General features: G+C 48.4%; 1 protein-coding gene across 2 annotated transcripts in view; it reads right to left on the minus strand.

Moving 5' to 3' along the window:
* GANAB (glucosidase II alpha subunit) overlaps nt 1-19,809 on the minus strand; it is a 238,707-nt gene that overhangs the window by 102,070 nt on the left and 116,828 nt on the right. For both annotated transcript variants that reach the window (XM_078660606.1, XM_078660605.1), the window contains 4 exons: nt 19,616-19,712; nt 19,219-19,320; nt 2,077-2,320; nt 1,359-1,423 (listed from right to left, as the gene is read on the minus strand). In XM_078660606.1, coding sequence (XP_078516732.1) covers nt 1,359-1,423; nt 2,077-2,320; nt 19,219-19,320; nt 19,616-19,712 — 508 coding nt within the window. The remainder of the gene's footprint in view (nt 1-1,358; nt 1,424-2,076; nt 2,321-19,218; nt 19,321-19,615; nt 19,713-19,809) is intronic.

Raw genomic sequence — 19,809 nt, forward strand, 5'->3', positions numbered from 1 at the left:
TTAAAATCCCCTAAAATAACTAGTTTGTTATGGGAGGTTGCCATGTTAGTGAAAGTCTTGAGGAGTGCTTGCTGTTGCGGGATGGGGAATGCCCCTGGAGGGCGGTAACAGATGATCGCCGTGATGGTATCTCCTAGGTGGCAATTTATAGCCAGACCAAAGAGCTCAATCCCGGGCACTGGGTCAATGTCTATGGTGTTTATTTGCCAGGAGGCTCGGAAGATGATGCCAACTCCGCCCCCGCGGCCTTTAGGTCTGGGGAGGTGCATAATATTGAAGTTTAGAGGGCAGGCAGATGCTAAATCAATATCGCAGTCGGCATGCGTCCAAGTCTCGGTTAAGAAAAGGACATCTAGATGGTGGGATTCTATAAGGAGATTAATTTCAGTAGCATGCTTAGGTAGAGATCTAACGTTCAGCAGGCGGCCCAAGATCAAATCCTTGTGGGTGAAGTCGAGTAGAGGAAACGCTGTGTCTTCAAATGAGAGCCTACCTTCGTGAGCTGAACCTCGTAGGTTGAGCAGAGCGTCCCGGGTGTAGCGTGGGCACTGTGGGTAGATTTGGGCAGAGTTTGCGGCGCTGGTCGCGTCCTCGTCGCGGACGAGCGCAGACGAGCTTGCCTTATGCGCGCCTTCGGCGCGCAATCGTCGCGCCCGCTGCGCTCGTCCGCTGCGCTTCCTGTGCATGCACATTTTTATGGGCTGAAGAACGGCTAGGGGGCGTGGCTTCGGAGTGGGCGTGTCCTGCTCCGGGAGGGGGGCAAAATGCTTTTCCAAAGCGTGGTACTAATGGGCTTCCCAGCGCTCGATTTTGAAAAATAGCAAGGGCCCGCACACAGTAATCGTGTGGGGGATAGTGAGGTTAAAAGGTAAAAGGTTACAATTTTCAATTTTTAAAACAGAGAAACGTCTCCCGGCTGTGCCTCAGGAGGTAAACAACTTACAAGCGCCCTGGCTCGGTGGCGCGCCATTTGTATGAAGTACTAAGGGGCGTGGCCTCGGAGTGGGCGTGTCCTGCTCCGGGAGGGGGGCAAAATGCTTTTCCAAAGCGTGGTACTAATGGGCTTCCCAGCGCTCGATTTTGAAAAATAGCAAGTGCCCGCACACAGTAATCGTGTGGGGGATAGTGAGGTTTAAAGGTAAAAAGATTACAATTTTCAATTTTTAAAACAGAGAAACGTCTCCCGGCTGTGCCTCAGGAGGTAAACAACTTATCCAAACCAGTGCACAATCTAGTGCCAACCCAAATCACTAATTCGAGATACACAGCGTTCTGCAGGTAGAGAACAACCTCAATCTCCCCTTTCTGCACTTCACCCATCAAAGAACAGACCCATGTTAAACATTCCATGGACTTACCCAACAAAAATTGGTCATCAATGCCGAAAGTGCTGATGTCTTCGGGATACTCAACCCAGAGAGGTCTGCAGTAAGCACAGACATTAATAAAAACACAGAAGCAGCAGCAGCAACAAACAGTCTTGATCAAGTAAATATAGAGAACGATCACATCTGCTGTTGGCTCCAATTATCCAAAGTATCACACTCAAACCCTTCTGATCATGGTCCACATTTAAAAGCCAAATATGAGAATCTGCCCTTCCGTCTGACACACACTTATTTAACTGCTAAGCACTTATAAATATTTTGCCAGATCCCAGTTAGTGCAAATGTTTATTATAGGAACAACACATCTCTTTACCAGAGTGTTCAATTTTCAATCCTATCCACTTTAAAGCACTCATGCTTTGGGGCCTCGTTGGAACAACCCAAAAAATGTAAGCAACCATTCTCCAGTCACAGGAACGAGAAACCCTGTGTTTATTTTACTGCTGACAAACTTTAAGAGATAAAATCGCTAGCATAACAAAATAAATTATGACCTATACTGCATTTGAATAAGAACTTCTATATGTTATTCCAACTCATCTAAAATGTTTACAGGGACTGGTAAAATCTTGACAGCTGTCAGACCAGCATATCAGCTACTTAAGTTACTTAGACCAACTAAGACATATTTCCTTGTCTTATGCCCAGACCTGCCATTCAAGTCACACTGCTAGTGGGTTCTTCTCACCTCATGACAGGCTCCCCGGTGCGGTAGGCATGGTAGAATAAAGTGTACCAGTAAGGCAGGAGGGCATAGCGTTCACGCAAGGCACTGCGGATCAGCTGCTTGTTCTCTTCACCAAAAAGCCAGGGCTCACGGCGGGTGGTGTCAAGGTGAGCATGGGCCCTGAAGAAAGGCTGGTAGGCACCCATCTGGTACCAGCGCACTAACAACTCTGGGCTGGGGTTCTTAAAAAATCCACCAATGTCAGCTGTGTTACATAAGAAACAGGTAAGTTAAAGAGGTGAGGGTTTAGAAGATAAACAAAAAAGAATGGGGGGGGTAGGAAACTGGCTTTTTATATACTATACCAAAGTAACGTATAGTGTGCACAGAGTCCAGTGGAAACACAAAGGTAGGCAGAAGTAAAAGTAGATAATACTTTACTCTCTATTTATGCGAGTGTGGGCGAGCAGGAAGGCTCAATCAGAGGGTAGTGTTAAGCATTTATTGTACAAACTCGACAAGAAATTATGTCACACACTCAAAGACTGAACTCAGACCAATTTGTTTGTGTAAAAATATTATTTAGTTATTTTATTTCTAGAACCAAGCCAGGCCTGGTGCAGGTAAGTGAAATAATACTTTACAATTCTAATGCAATAAATTACAGTTCAATGCAGGTTCAAATGCAGTTGGTTAATTTACCGGGTTAGCTGACCTATGGAAACTCAAACTACCCATTCAGTTTTCAAGCAAATAGTAAAAAAAAGTATTCAAGAAAATCTCCCTTGTAGAAGACAAAGCTGCCTTTGTCTGCAGGAGTCACGCCTGTATGACACTGAGCATCTATAAATCACTTAGGTCACAGGCATACTTCCAATTGGGGTACCTCAGGAAGACCAAAGACCAATTCTTACAATACAGACTAGGAATCCTGCCAGCTACTCCACAACTTCCACCACGGATGAGGGAGAAATTTGCTACCACATGCAGACTTTGCGGCAATGGTACTGAGGATATGGTACACCTAATCTGCTCTTATACTAACTTAAAGGAGGAAAGGATTGGACTACTAAAGGTGCACTATAACGAACGAGGGATTCGAACTCGGAGACAGGCAGTGATTGCATGCTGTGACTCCAAGGACCTACTGCTAAATGGGAAGCTAGTGAAATTTGTGTCTCTAGTAGAAACCAAGCAAGGAAGAGCAGCACCCCTTGCAAATGCAAAAACAGCATAAGGTAGTTTCAACTCCCACAACCGAAACATTTTAGCACAGACATTCAAACCTCTTCAGAACACACCAAACAAGGCGCTTTTACACTAGAGACGTTTATGTTTTTAGAAACTTTTTTTTTTTTTTTTAAAGGCCTCCTTCTCATGATTTTTTATCTACTCTCTCGTGTTAAGAAGCATGAATATGCAATGTGTACTTTTTGTAGTGGTTTTAATTAATCAAATAAATAAATTATTACTAAAATTAGTTGGTTGATTTACAGGTTAGTCAATAATCAAAATTAATTTTACAGTTACTTTGTAGATTACAGTACACGTTACTTCTTGGATTACTTTTTAAATTACTTTTGCTAATCAGTGTGATATGCCTAGATATCACACTTACATTTCCTAGACAAAAGGTAAGTAATTAACTTTTTGTATAGTTGCAGTTGTTCAAGGTTTCATACAAACTTACTCCACACACAGAAGAATTTTCAAAGAAAAGCAGTCAATGCAATCCTATGGGACGAAAAGAAGTTATCGGTTTAACAGTAAGTACTTTGTTTTGGGAGTTGGTTTTCTGGGGTCAGAACAAGGGTTCCCCCAGGGTCAAGGATGCACTCTCAAAGCACCCTCTGCAGCACTACGGTGGCCGGGTACAGAGTGCTGAGGCCCAGTGTTATCCAATGGGGGATAGGGGGCTTCCGGTTGGTGGCTGCTCACTAGCAGGCCACAAGGTTGTGGGAGCAAAGCTCCTGTTGTTAAGCTCAGGGCAGAGGGGAATCAGAGTTCGCACACAAGGTACACCCACAGTGGCACTGGTGCGGCCTGGTGCAGGGTGCTGTTTTGGTGTCTGGTGTCCTGTTTTTAATGGGATTTACCAGCTTTGGATTTTGGCTGCAGATTTGGTCCAGGAAGACTTCCGGGAGGTACCAACAGCTGGACAGGTAAGTTGGAGGGCTTGGGGACATATCTGCACTTCAGGTTCTCTTCTCCAGGTCACAGGGCGGCTGGATGCAGGGGTGTCCTTTGATGTCGGATTTCACCTTATGGGACCACTTGTGGTAGGGGTGGGCAGGGGGGTCTCCGTGCAGAGTCTGCAGGCGACATCGGGGAGCCCTGGAGGGGTCAACACAAGGTGGACTCAGACTCTGGAGTGCTGGGGGACGTTGCTGGGACCGGTGGGCCACCCGGATTCGGGCCGTAGGCATCGGTGTAGTGGTGGTTCCAGGCGTCTGTTTTCTTTGTCCTCAGCAGGCTCAAAGTCCATCTTGGGAGCTTCTTTTGAACAGAGCTGCTGTTCACAGGAGATCCGGTCTTTGCTGAAGGCAGTCAGTCCTCCCAGGGGTTTTGGAAGTCGCATGGCTGCAGAACTAGGCAACTTTTGGTGCAGGATCTCTGGAAACTGCAGACTGGCCAGTAGGACTGGGGCCAAGTCAGTTCTTCACAGCAGTCTCCTCTGCTGGGCGTCTTCCGTTGTCCTTCTTCTTAGGTTGCGGGAATCTGTCTTCAGGGTTCAGGGCTGCCCCCTAAATACTGTATTTAGAGGGCATTTTAGGGGTCTCAAGGTCAGTAGCCATAGGCTACTGGCCTTCGGGTGACTACACCCTTGATGTGCTCACCCCAAGTGGAAGTGTGGGCACAATGTCTAATCCTGATTGGGGAGTGCCTTCCACCTGCAAGATGGTGGACAGTGAAGAGTGTTATGTTATGTTATGTTAAGGGGGTATTTATAGAGCGCACTATCACCGTGGGTATCATGGCGCTGAAAGGGTACATGAGGAGGAACAGAAGGAATTTAGCTAGGTTGTGGGAAGAGCCAGGTTTTTAGAGATTTGCGAAATTGGATGAGAGAACCAGAGATCCTAACTGGGAGAGGGAGGGAGTTCCAGAGTTTGGGGCCGAGGAAGGCAAATCTTCGACCACCAGATCTACAGAGTTTAAAGGGAGGGACCACCAAGAGATGTAAGTGAAGGGATCTGAGGTTACGTGAAGGACAGTAGGGTCGAATAAGAGATTTCAGAAAAGCGGGGCAAGAACCGGAGAGAGACTTAAAAACGAGACAGCCAAGCTTAAAGGCAGCCCTTAGGCTGACAGGGAGCCAATGCAGCTTGGCAAGAAGGGGTTTGGCAGACTGCCACTTCGGTATCCCGAGGGCCAATCTCGCCGCCTGGTTTTGGATGATTTGCAGCCTGTAGATGGAACATTTGGGCAGACCATGATAGATGGAGTTCGAAAAATCCAGGCGGGAGAGAACGAGGGCCATAATGACTTGTAGCAGGGCATCGGGGGTAAGGAGGTAAGCCACCTTCCTAATCCTGCGTAGCTGGAACATGCAGGAGGAAACCACCGTCCCCACCTGCTGCCCGAGAGAGAGCCCGGCGTCAATGGTGACCCCGAGGCTTTTCACCGAGGCTACCGGGGTGGGGGGGGAGCCAAGCTCTGCCGGCCAGAAGTGTGGACCCCAGTGGACGGGGCTCTTACCCGGCAGGAGGAGCTCCGTCTTTCCTGGGTTCAATTTCAGCGGGCTTCACCTCGGCTTCACCTCGCCTCTCCCACCTGAGGGGTGGGGTTGGCATAGGTGGGCACACCTTCTGGGCTGTGCTAATTGTTTCCGCCTGTCTTCCCGCCGAAAAGGAGGGAAGACAGGAAGGGGGCCTGCTCTTGATAGCAGGAGAGTCTGAGGGTCGCATCACGAAGGCAGTAAGGCCTTTGAAGCTCTCCTGCCACAGGTGTTTTTCCTGGCCTACAGGAAAGGCTTGGTTTCTGGGCTCCAGGAGCGAAGGCTCGCATCCCAGGGGTCCAGAAACTGGTCTTGTGGTGGCAGGCTGGTGTGTACCAGTCAGGGAACCTGCCAGAGGCTGGTCATTTTACAGGGGGCATCTCTAAGATGCCCTCTGAGTGCATTGTATAATAAATCCCACACTTGCATCAGTGTGGGTTTATTATGCTAAGAGGTTTGCTACCAAATTTCCCAGAATTCAGTAAAGCAATTATGGTGCTGTGGAGTTAGTAATAACAAACTCCAAGACCATATACTATTCATAGCTTTACTGCACTTACAATGCTTGAGAATAGACTTAGAAACTGTAGGGGTAGAGTGTTCATGCAACTGTACCCTCACCCGTGGTATAGTGTACCCAGCTAGAGGGGTGTCTTACCTATACCATAGGCAGGGGTTGCAGGAATGGCACACAGGAAAGTGTGCTATGTGAACCACTTTTCTCTGCACAGAGAGAGAGAGAGTGTGTGTGTGTGTGTGTGTGTGTGTGTGTGTGTGTGAGAGTGTGTCTGTGTGTCTGTGTGTGTTCAGGTACCGGACCTCTAAGGGTGGCATATGTGCTGCAGCCCTTAGAGGCCTTCCTTGGTCACAGTGCCCTTGGCACCCATGCTACCTTTTACAAAGGACTTTCATGTGGCCAGAGAGGTGCCAATTGGGGGTAAAAAAGGTACAGTTTTGGTAAAGAACACAGGCTTTGGGAACCTGATTGGCAGGGACCCAGGGCACATCAAGTCAAATTTCATCACAAATCTGGCAAAAAGTGGGGGGTTACTGCAACAGAAACTCAGCTTCCTATAGGGTGTGAAGCAATCAAAGATGAGAACTCACAGGACAGGAATAAGAAAGCACGGGAGGTTGTAGGAAGCTGGCTCTTTATATGATATATCAAAATGATCTATATTATGCAAAGAGTCCAAAGATTACCTTATGAGTGGACAGGGGCTTGCTCTAGCAATCCCAAGGGGCCCTTCTACGGGGTAGTGTGGTTGAGCAGTCTTCTGCTTATTAGAGAGGAGTGTTAGACGTCTACGAATACACACAATAGTCAATAAACGACGCACAAAACTCAATAAGGAGATCCACATTAATTTATAAAAATAACATTTATATATATATATATATTTAGGCACAATCAAAAAGATCAGGCAAGTACGTTTTTCAAAGGAAATACTTTGCATTTAAAAAGTCGACAGTGCATTTTTCAGAAGCTGCAATGTTATCCTATGGGAGGAAAAAACAAGTACAGCATTCAAGTGTAGTACAGTGGCTTATGAGACCAATCTTCAGGACTTAAGGTGAGTGGAGGGCAAGGTCAAAGGCAACACCAGCCAGACATCACCAGCGAGACTAGGGTGCCTGGGTGCAAAACAGCACCGGAAGCACATTTAAAGTAAATAGGTGTTGGTCTTCACAAAAAGAGGCTGCTGGCTTTGACTGAGAGGACAGTCGGACTGAACCAACAGGGGGGCTAAAGCCTCACGATGCTCACGGACGAGGTGACACCTTTGGTCCTCTTCTTCAAGGGCCAAGGCCAAAGGGTGCAGAAGGTGTCCTTAGGCGTTGGGTTTTCCCTACCGGGAGCAGTCGAGGTACAGGGGGCCTGCGAACAGAGGCAGCAGGTGTTATTGAGGAGACCAAAGCAGGTGAAACGTAAGGTGGTTTTCAAGTCTGGGGGGTCTGGGGACCACATTGGCACAGTTGGCCCACTTCAGGTCAGACTAGGTGGCTCAGGTGCAGTAATGCTTTCCGGAGTCTAGTTTCTGCGGTCTTGGAGTCTCACAGCTTAGTCTTTGGTGCCCTCAGGATGCAGGGGAACAGGTCCACGGTCCCACAAGAGTTTTTGGCTCCTGGGTGAAGTACTGGAGGGTTCTCCAAGATTTGGAGACACAGCAGTGGCAGGACAAGTCGTCTTTTGGTGCAAATGTTAAAGTCTGCAGGCAGTCCGGCAGGGTTGGGGCTAAGTCTGCTGCTGGGTCTTCTGTTTTTCCTCTTTGCAATTCTTCACACCAGTCTTCATCTTTCAGGTGGCAGGATCTGCTCCCTAAAATTCTGAATTTAGGGGCAGAGGGGAGTGTGGGGTAGGAGTCAATGGCCTACTTACCCTTAGGGTCGCTATTCCCCCTATAGGACTATTTTCTGTGGAAAGTCTGCGTAGCCCTGTCCCAGAATTCCTAAGTTTGCCATCAAGATGGCCAACTCTGAAAAGTTATGTCCACTTCAGGAGGCCCACTTTAGGGGTGGTACTAGTCTGAGGGTGGGCACGCCTTCCTGACTAGCTAATTTCCTCACCTGTTCAAGCGCCAAAGGAGCTCTGAACAAAGGGGGGTTGGCTTCCTCTCCTGTGAGGGAAGCCAGGCTTGAATTTTAAAGGCGGTGGCTTCTTTGAAACTCAATTGCCTTGCAATGCTAATCAGCAGGTCATCATGTGGGAGAGGGGTGAATGTAGGCTTCCCGTGCAGGCTTGGTTTCTGACCTCAGCCTTGAGGGTCAGAAACTAGTCTCTGGTAGCAGGCTGGCAAGAATAAGTCAGTCAATACAACAGAGGCTGGTAGGTTTTCAAGGGGGCAATGGTGTGCATGTATTAATAAATCCAACACCAACATCAGTGTGCTTCATTAATACGAGATGCTGAATACCAAAATCCCCATTTTCAGTGAAGCCATCATGTATTTTTTATTTTACAGCGTTTTATATAGCGCGAACTTGACCAAATCGGGTATCAGAGCGCTTTACACATCACCAGTTGTATTACATGAGGACATATTCATTTTTGTTAGGCACGGGGAGATGAAGTGATTTGCCCAGAATCCCAGGATGTTCAGCGTCATTGCCCTCGCCATAAGGCCAACTCCTCTCCCCATGTAGCTGGGGAATTTGTTTTCACCTGTGTTCAGCAGATGTACTCAAAAACGGCTTCCCTTCATGTGTACTGGCAGCAATAGGACCAGCACAATGGCATATCTGCTCATGCAGTTATGCCCTCACATGTAGTATAGCGCACCTTGCCTTAGGGCTGCAAGGCCTGCACTAGGGGGGTGATTTACCTATACTCCATGCAGTATCTGTGGGCACAGCACACAGGGCTGTGTGCAATGCCATGTTTTCACTTTTGTCTGATCCAAGACATGCAGTCTGCGGTGACAGTCTGTACGTGCTAGGTGATGGGTCTTTTAGGTTGGCACAATATGTGCTGCAGCCCTAAAGGACCATCCTTGGCCTCCTTGCCCCTAGGTATCAGTGGTACCACTTATCAGGGTCTTACAGGGAGTGCCACCGATATTGTCAATTGGGGTACTGTGGTACAGTTTTAAGAAAGAGATCTGGCACCAGGGTTCTGGTTGGCAGGGACCCAGTGCACTCCCAGGCGAAATCACATCAATTACTAGGCAAAAATTGGGGGTGACCACGTCAAAAAGGGGCACTTTCCTACAGAGCTACATAAAGAAAGAAGGCAAAGAGGTGAAGAAGATAGGAGATGCTATCCAGAACACAGGAAAGTAGGTGGCCTTTGTTAGATACATGATGCCACTGAAAGACCAGGATGGAGAAAAACTGAGAACAGACCTTTAGGAAGAAAGGCAAGGTGGAAGAGGAGAAGATGACAAAGGAAAGAGGGGGATCAACATGGATTGGGGGAGCCAAGTGATTCACAGCAATACACAAGAAGGGCAAGATCAAGAAATGAAAGGAGGTGACAGATGAATGCAGGATGTGACATACAAACAAACATGGATGGAAAGTAACACTGATACTTGGAACAAAAAAAAGTGGGTAGAAAAGTTAGCAAAATCATGAAGGTAAGTTAAAAAGGACGTAGGGGAGTTACATTAAGTAAATCTAAAGCATATCAAGTTGCAATACTTATGCTGCAAGAGTCTTGGAGGTAAAACAATTTCTCGGTGCAATATAAAGTGAGAAGTAAAGGGGGAAATAAACATTATACTTTCGGAAGTGAAAAGGTAACCAGCAAGAACACATGGCATCTATTTTGAAGTTAACATACTACGCTATCAAACATTTTAAAATGATTTAACAACTCAACCATCTCAAACTACTCCATGTTCCCCGTACCTGTATGTAATGCGCCATTACCACTTCAGCTACCATATACTTTGCATCACCACCACCATTATCATCCCACCCATTTCCATGTAGCTCTTTGTACTCATTATGTGCCACTGTGTCTGTCCACCACCCTGCTGCAACATCTAATCTGCCCATTGTATACTTGCATCAACCCATGGCTGCTGCCATCCCAGCTCACCAAGTGAGCAAAGCACTCAACCCAAAAACTGCTTTCCAATATTCTCCACATAAAAACCCTCAGAGGATCCCTAAACTCTTCCTCCACCCACTTCCTCTTCCATACTCTCCCCCAGTTCCAAACCTTAACCTTCTCCCCTAATTATCTGTCGAATGGAATTCAGCACATTTCCCCCCCCCTATCAACCAAAAACCCATAAATGCCCTCCGATCTTGTTAATCCCAGAATCATCAACTCATAACATTGATCTCAACTTCATTTTCACGGCAACCTACCATCCATTTCAAGTCTGTGGACATCATATTACTTTAAAAAAAAATTCAGCTACTTATACTGGGCAGCCCAGATAGAGCCAGCCCTGGATTAGAACTACAATCCAGATACCCCGTGCGTGGAAATAGAACAGACCTTTTCTAAAATTACACCAAAAATATATTCTATGACTACAACCTAAATACCTTTGAGATTACAGGGCCCTCCTCCCAATCACAGCAACATGACGAGACTATTGGAATCTATTAACACATAAGAAGTCATTTCTCAGAGACACTAGCACAAATAGGATTGATAATGCATATTGTCCTCCCCAAGACCCTATAACCGTCCTTCTCTGCTACCCTCAAGTCCAAGGAACTAACCCATTGACCTGCTTCACAGGAAAATTCATCTCATTTAATATTGGCCACACAATTTAGCGTACCTCAGCATAATCCCTACCCAATGTCACCATCATCACTTTCCTCTCAAGGGCACTCCAAATATTCCTTTTTACTAGACTGACTAATAGTTTTTTAATTCAATAATCCAAGCCACCCACTTCAACCACCGAGATTGATCACCAAAATTTACAATTTCCTCATAAAAAAATGCAAAAAATACAATAAGAAAAATTGATGGACGGAATGCTGAACAATGTCAAACTCACCCAAACACAAAGATCTAGGCCTAATTCCATCATTATTTTACTCATCAGGCTACGCAGTTTGGAATTTGCCATATGCAAATCAGTCTTGACCATGCTCCCCATAGGAACAGTCTAGTCCGAACTGCCAAGCCAGGTTCTCCAGGGACCGTAAAGAAGCAGTAGTTTCTGTCCTGTAACTCCAGTTCTTTAGTAGGGGTATCTCTGTTATAGTCATAATCTAGTGAATAGTCCCGCCCATGTGCGTGGACCCCGGAGCAATCAAAAGCAATCTCTTAAATTGTCAAAAAATGTAGAACTGCACAGACACTTAAGAGAGAATTTAAAGACAGATAATGCAGCCTATATCCACAGGCTACACTGTCCAGTACTTCAACTAGAAATTACACCAAAAATCCACAAACAGCACAGCCTGTCCAGGTTTTTCCAGACAGAAAAACATGCTTTTACCAGAAAAGCCCTCAGGAATGATAGAGAGGAAGGAGTGGACAGACAAGCCCAATAGGCTGCCATTATGTGGCTCAGAACAGAATACTGTGCCTTTAAGAGAACCTTCCAGAACTCTCTCAGTATCCCAGAATGCACAGCAGGTCCCTTTTACTTTCAGTTCTTTTTGAAGGCGTAACACGCCAGACCTGTAGCATTCCTTACATGAATATCTCTCTCCACCGGGGAGGAGGGCGGGCGCCTATGACTATAACAGAGATACCCCTACTACAGAACTGGAGTTACAGGACAGAAACTACTCCTTCTGGAGCAGGGGATCTCTGTGTATAGTCATAATCTAGTGAATAGAATGGCAAGCCCATCCCCCACACCAAAGCAGCGGTGGAGAGAAGAAAAGATAACACCACTACTGTGCAAACAGATTTCGCAGCGAAGCCTGCCCAACCTGAGCATCTGCCCTGGCATCAGAGTCCAGACAGTAATGCTTAGCAAAGGTATGGACCGACTTCTAAGTGGCCGCTTTGCAGATCTCTGCAATCGGAACATTACGAAGCAAAGCAGTCGTGGCAGCTTTGCCCCTGGTGGAATGAGCCTTAGGTTTACCCCTACGGTCCTATTAGCCTTTTGGTAACACAATTGTATACAGGACACAATCCACCTAGAGATGGACTGTTTAGAGGTAGCAAGACCGGTCCTGACTGATCCATAATTGATAAACAATTGGTCCGACCTACGAATATCTTTGGTTTTATCCAGATAAAATTTCAGCACCCTCCTAACATCCAGGGAATGCAGAGACCGTTCCGCTGGAGAGGAAGGATTCTGAAAGAACGTAGGTAACGTTATGGTCTGGTTAACATGGAAATCCGAGATAACCTTTGGAAGAAATTTAGGGTGAGTACCCATAACAACCTTAGCAGCATGAAATACAGTATAAGGTTCTTGGCAACACAATGCCTGAATTTCACTCACCCTGCGGGCCGATGTAATAGCCACGAGGAACGTCGCCTTCCAGGACAGGTGCTGCAACGAAGCCTTATGAATAGGTTCAAAAGGCTCCTTCATTAATCTGGACAGCACCACATTCAATTCCCATGAAGGCGAAGGAAGCCGGACAGGAGGGAACACTTTCTTCAAGCCTTCCAAAAAATCCTTAATCACAGGAACTTGGAAAAAGGAAGTCTGTGAAGGACATTTCCTGTAGGCAGTCAATGCAGCCAGATGAACCTTAATGGAATGGACATTAAGGCCAGACTGCGCCAAATGTAGAAGGTAAGGAAGGATGACATCTTCCTTACATGTCGTCGGGTCATAGTTCTTGGACTTGCACCAGATACAAAACCTCTTCCACTTGTAAGCATAAGAAGTCCTAGTGGAAGGTCGCTTAGCCTCCTTCAGTATGTCCATGCAATCTTCTGGTAGATTCAGATGGCCATATTGCACTATGTCAGGAGCCATGCCGCCAAACTCAAAGACGAGAGGTTGGGGTGCAACATCTGCCCCCCGAACTTCGTGAGAAGGTCCGGCCGGCACGGCAGCTGCATGTGAGGAAGGAGAGACCGGTGAAGCAGGTCCGTGAACCACCACTGCCTGGGCCATTCCGGGGCAATCAGGATCATCCGCGCCCTGAACTGGGACAGCTTGAGGAGCACAGCCGGAATCAGGGGAATGGGTGGAAAAGCGTACAGAAAGCTGTTCGACCAGTCGATCCATAACGCATTCCCCAGCGTCCCCTGCTGGTAGTACCTGGAGGCGAAGTCTCGGCATTTGCTGTTTTCGGCGGTGGCGAACATATCTACGTCTGGAGATCCCCACCTTGCGAAGACTTCTCCTAGTACTTCGTCGTTTATGACCCATTCGTGGTTTTCCTGAATCAGCCTGCTCAGTGCGTCTGCCTGAACATTCTGCACACCTGGTAGATGGGTGGCCGTTATAGTCATTCCTCTGGCCAGAAGCCAGCGCCAGATCGCATGCACCTCCTGTGACAGAGTGCGTGATCTCGAGCCCCCCTGCTTGTTGAGGTAATACATCGTGGTCGTATTGTCCGTCTGTACAAGCAGAGAGTTGGTCTGGAATGACGGATGAAAGGCCTTCAGTGCCAAGTGAACAGCTCTGAGTTCCAGGAAATTGATGTGGTACGTGGACTCCGTCGGGGACCACGTTCCCTGAATCTGTAAGTCTCCGGAGTGCGCCCCCCAGCCGTGGAGAGACGCATCCGTCACGATAGTCTGTGTGGGAATGTCCTTGTGGAAGGGAACCCCTCTGAGGAGGTTCTCCGCTGAACACCACCACTTCAGAGACCTAAGAGCATGCAGAGACAGTTGTATCTTGTCGTCCCAAGACCCCTTCCTCTGATCCCACTGATCCTCCAAGCACTCCTGCAATGGTCTCGTGCAGCCGTGCGTGTGGCGTGAGGAAGATACAAGAGGCCATCGACCCCAGTAGAGAAGACACCGTCCTCACTGTTGTAGATGGAGCGGTCATAAGAGCCTGAGCCTTCCGAAGGAGTGATAACCGTCGCTCCTCCGAAGGAGACACGCTTGCTGACAGCGTATTGATGGAGGCTCTCAAGTACTGTATGTACTGGACCGGCGTCGGGACAGACTTGGACATGTTGACGTGTAACCCCAGCTTGTTCAGGAGAACGCACGTCTTTTGGAAGTGCGCTTGAGCTTCTGAAAAGGTGGAGGCCTTGATCAACCAATCGTCCAGGTACGGGTAGACAAACACCTTCTTCTTCCTTAGATGTACAGCTACCACTGCCATGCACTTCGAGAAGGTTCTGGGTGCAGACTTCAGTCTGAATGGCAGTACTGTGTACTGATAATGATTGGCGCCGACTTGGAATCGCAGGAACTTCCTGTGTTTGTGTGCAATGGCCACATGGAAGTACGCATCCTGTAGGTCTATAGCACATAGCCAGTCTCCCTGTTGCAGCTGAGGATAAATCTGATACGACAGCATGCGAAACTTCTCTCTGCGAATCCACTTGTTTGCTTGTCGCAAATCCAGAATGGGCCTGAACTCGTTCTTGTCCTTCTTTCGAACCAGAAAGAACCGGGAGTACAGACCTCTTCCTCTTTGAGACAGAGGTACGTCTTCTATCGCCCTTTTCCTTAACAGGATATCGGCCTCCGCCTGGAGCTTGCGCAGTTGAAACCGCGAGCTGACCGGTGGAATTGCTGGAGACAGGCTGGTGAACCGAAGACTGTATCCATTGCAAACAATATTCAGCACCCACTTGTCCTGAGTAATTTTTCTCCACTCTGCCAGAAAAAATTGAACGCTTCCCCCCACCGGAGTGGGTAACGGATGTACGGGAAGTAACCGCTCAGGGTCAAGACCCAGCTGGGCCTTTGTTCGCTGCCGCGGACTGCTGGCCTCCTCTATCCTTCTGGCGCTTCTGAAAGGGCTTCCAGAACTGCTGCTGTTGTTGCTGCTGTTGTCCTGAAGTCTGCCCACGCCCTCTGCCCTGCGCCCCAAACCGTCTCTGGAATGGGCGGTAGGTCTTCTTCTCCTTGGGCTTCTCCAATCCGACAGCCGTCAGGGTCTCGGCCTCCGCCTTCATGCGGGCCATTTCGTCATCCGCATGCTTGCCAAACAGGGTTTCCCCCGAGAAAGGCAGATTGGCCACCCGCTGCTGAGCTTACGGCTTGAGCGATTTAAGTCGAAGCCAAGCGTGGCGTCGTTGGTTGACCCCATGACAGTACCCATGGGCCGCCAGAAGAGACGCATCAGCAGCCGCGCTGAGGAGCTGGTTCGACACCAGCATCCCCTCCTTCAGGATCTCTTGAAAGTCCTCTTTCTTCTCTAGGGGAAGGAACTCAGCGAATTGCTGGACGGACTCCCATAGGGCACGATCGTATCGCCCTAGCAAAGCCGCAGCGCTAGCCACCTTCATCGCAGTAGATGCCGTCCCACAGACCTTTCTGCCTGCCGAGTCGATCCATCGGCTCTCATCAGGCGGTACAGTAGAAGATGGGGAGGTGGCATGTTGTTTCCTAGCCGCCGTCACGATGACAGAGTCCGGAGTCGGATCCATCCGAAGAAAAGCCGGGTCCGAATCCGGGGCCCTGTACTTCTTAAGGAGCCGGGAGGGAGCGGCCTTCGTCACCACAGGAGTGAGAAACAACTCCTCTGCGGGCTCTACCAATCCTGGTACTAGAGGCAGTAAGGGTTGAGACAGGTGCTTCTTATGAAGTGTCTCGAAAATCACGGACGTCGTGGGGGTAGGCACCGTCACCGTGATACACAACTTAGCTGCACCCCTCAGGAGAACATCCTGGAATGTGCTGATGTCGTCCACCGGAGATACTCTCGTCCCCGGGGATTCTGACAAAATCGGTGAGTAGGTTCTGGTCCCGGAAGAGTCCGTGCGGGACCGTGATCCACGCCTCCTGTGGCGCAGTCTTGATCTCGTTGAGGACCTGCGACCGGAGCGGGATCGCAACCTCCCTGGCCTCGGGCGCTCCGCCGGCCTCCCAGGAGTCGTTGCCCTGGCTGGGGCCCTCGGCCGAGGGGTCCCCTTAGGAGGAGTCGGATATCGAGGCAGCGAAGCCGTCCTCGGAGGAACCGGAGGAGGCCTGTCAGCCGGAAGCTGAGGTTGAGGTTGAGGTGGAAGTGGAGGCAGGGTGGGAGCCCGCGGAGGAGGTCCCCTGGGCAAGGGAGGAGGGGGCGTAACCGACTTCGGCCTAGAAGGTGTATACACTTCAGAGTACACCGAGCTCGGTGATCCGCCTTCCTTTCTAGGCTGGGGCGATGGAGAATCCCCTATCGGCACCTGGCGCCGGCTAGACTGACTCCTGGTGCCAGAACTCCTTCTGCGATTCTTTGGCGTCGAAGAACGTCGACCCGACGGCGAGCGTCGGCCTCTCGACGGCGAGCGCCTCCTCCTCGACGGCGAGCGCCTCCTCCTCGACGGTGAACGCCTCTCTCTCGACGGTGAACGCCTCTCTCTCGACGGTGAACGCCTCTCTCTCGACGGCGAACGCCTCCGCCTCGACTGCGAACGCCTCCGCCTCGACTGCGAACGCCTCCGCCTCGACGGCGAGCGTCTCCTCGACGGCGAGAGTCTCCTCGACGGCGAGAGTCTCCTCGACGGCGAGAGTCTCCTCGACGGCGAACGCCTGCGTGACTTCGACGTCCTCCTCGACGTCAAGAATCCCCTCGATGACGACCTCCTTCTCTTCGCCGACGGCAAACGGCGGTGTCGCCTCGACGGCGAGCGCAGACGCCGGGCCACATCTCGCCGTCGATTACTCAACGCCGCCGCCGACTAAATCATCACTGGTGATTTCGACGGCGGTCTATTCAGTTCCCTCGACGCCGAGCGCCGACGCCGCTTCAACCCAGAGCCCTGGGGAGACGGGGCACAGACTGCAGTCATCCCTCTCAACGCCGTAGTCGGTGCAATCGACGCCGACGGAGAATGGGGACGTTTGCTGGTCTTCCTGCCCCTGGGGAGCCCCCCAGAGGCCTCAGCATGGGCCGAGGAAGCCCCTCCAGACCCACCTTGTGCCTTCAGTCTTCCGTCCTCCAGGCCTTGAAGCCTGATCTTCATCCTATCTCTCAGAGTCCTGCTAGAGAAGCACTGGCAAATGTCACACTCCTCTGGGACAGGAGATGAGGGAAGGCAGATGATGCACACCTCGTGTGGGTCCGACTTGGCCTTCTTCCTCGAGCACTCTGGACATTTGTCAAACAATGCAGGCATATTGACAAATAAAAAGTGCACCAAAACACACACAAGGAAGAAACACCAAAGTACTTCAAGAAAGCACTCAAATAGTTTGAAAAAAGTGAAAACATCACCAAAAAACCCTTGAAAAGGGAGAGCTCAATGCTCCAGGGTCCTGCTTGCAGGAGCCGGAAAAAAGAACTGAAAGTAAAAGGGACCTGCTGTGCATTCTGGGATACTGAGAGAGTTCTGGAAGGTTCTCTTAAAGGCACAGTATCCTGTTCTGAGCCACATAATGGCAGCCTATGGGGCTTGTCTGTCCACTCCTTCCTCTCTATCATTCCTGAGGGCTTTTCTGGTAAAAGCATGTTTTTCTGTCTGGAAAAACCTGGACAGGCTGTGCTGTTTGTGGATTTTTGGTGGAATTTCTAGTTGAAGTACTGGACAGTGAAGCCTGTGGATATAGGCTGCATTATCTGTCTTTAAATTCTCTCTTAAGTGTCTGTGCAGTTCTGCATTTTTTGACAACTTAAGAGATTATTTTTGATTGCTCCGGGGTCCACGCACATGGGCGGGACTATTCACTAGATTATGACTATAACAGAGATCCCCTGCTACAGAAGCACAATTTGACAAGTTTCGGGGTATCGCCCCTCATCAGCCAGGATAGCTTGAATCCAGCCTCAACTAACAGAAACCAAGAAAGCTTGTCGGATGATGCAGGGCCCGGTACAATTCCTCACCCAACTAAGTTTACTTCCCATCAGGCTATACTCACAAGCATCTATGCCACATTTACTCTTGTTCTCTGCATAGATTGTAATTTTCCCAGCCATTTTAAGTTACCAATGTGGCACAAAGAATATGAAGGTGACAAGGGCAATGTAAACTATGTACTGCAGTGCTTCCCAAACTTCAGAACCACAACCCAAATTTCATAATTACAAACTTTTGTGACCCACCTGGTTTAAATGGACACAAGGCAGGCGATTTGTTTAAGTAACTAGAGCATCATGTGGTAGCACACCGTCATTTACAGACAACACATTTCCCACTCTAGTTGTCACTAAATGTGCACAGACACAGTTGCACTGCTAAAACTATGGCGTACAAATAATGTGTGGAAATCGAGTTTCAGTGAATGTTTATCATTTGTCTATTACCAAGTAAGATGTCTTGATTCTATTTATCCCATTAAAATTTTTGTTCCCAGCACACTTCAGAATTAAAAATCAAATTAACTTTATTTTTACTTTCCTAGCTGCAGAACATGTGCAGTTCTTTTACAGGTATTTACATTTTCTTGTGTGTTGCAAATAAAATGACATTCTACAGCCTTTCCTGTCAATCCCTGTACCCCATTGGGATTATAACATTATTCATGTTACATTATGTTCTCCAACTGCAAAGTGAGAGGAACTTGTAATTACCAATCCCTATGTTGAAAAATATAAGCAACACTTTGTCACAAGACATAGCCTGATATTTGGCCGGTCTTTAAAGTGCAGCAAATGTGATAACAAATACGGAATTTAAAGACACCTTTATTTATTGCTTGGACTTTTATGACCCACCAAAATCGTGTCGCAACCCACAGTTTGGTTAACACTGATGTACAGCATTTTGGGTCAAAATATTCACAAATGTGCTTGTGTCTCCTTTCATTATGAATATACCTCCCACTATTCCTAGAATTGCATACTGAGCTACTGTCTAACTCACCTGAAACATTTGCACCACTTTATTTACATCGTGGCCAACCTCATACGGCTCCCTTGATATTTATTTACCCACCCTTTGGCATGTGGGCTTTGATCCATCTTTACATTCATCCCACATCCCTCTTGCCAGCTCACCTCCACAGAATGAGATCCCTACTAGCCCCAGACTCAGGCACATAGGAATAGAAATCTTCAGGTGGTCCCACTCAGCAGCATTGTCTCCTGTCCAAATTGCTCCTGTTTCAATAGAAAGAAAAAAACAAGCAAAGTCTAAAGATTGCAATAATTGTATCCCCCCCTTAATCCCTTTGCCCCTTTAATCCCAAGAAGGTTCTCTCACAAGTGGAGTTGCTGATAGCACTGCAGGTACTACTAATTCTACCTTCCTCCTCTAAGTTGAGCATGCAGTAGGCTCTGCCCTTAGCGTATAGAATTAGTATACTTTAAATACCACCGCTGTTTGTTAGCTTTGATTAGGAGCCCTCCCAGTGCTTGTGTCTACACCCCCACAGAATGATCTGAGAGCACTCACCGTAGCGCTGAGATCCAGCAAAGAAGGCTCTACTCAGGACAAAAGGCCGCTCATTACCGCCAGATCGCTGGATCTGACCCTCTGCAGTGGCTTGTTGCTGGGCGAGATAGGGGAATGTAAAAATCATATCAGTTAAAAGAGAATACCCACATATTAGATAGAGCTTGTACCTATACCTTCCTTGTTGACACTCC

Source organism: Lissotriton helveticus, chromosome 9 (assembly GCF_964261635.1).
Source record: "Lissotriton helveticus chromosome 9, aLisHel1.1, whole genome shotgun sequence".
NCBI lineage: Eukaryota > Metazoa > Chordata > Amphibia > Caudata > Salamandridae > Lissotriton > Lissotriton helveticus.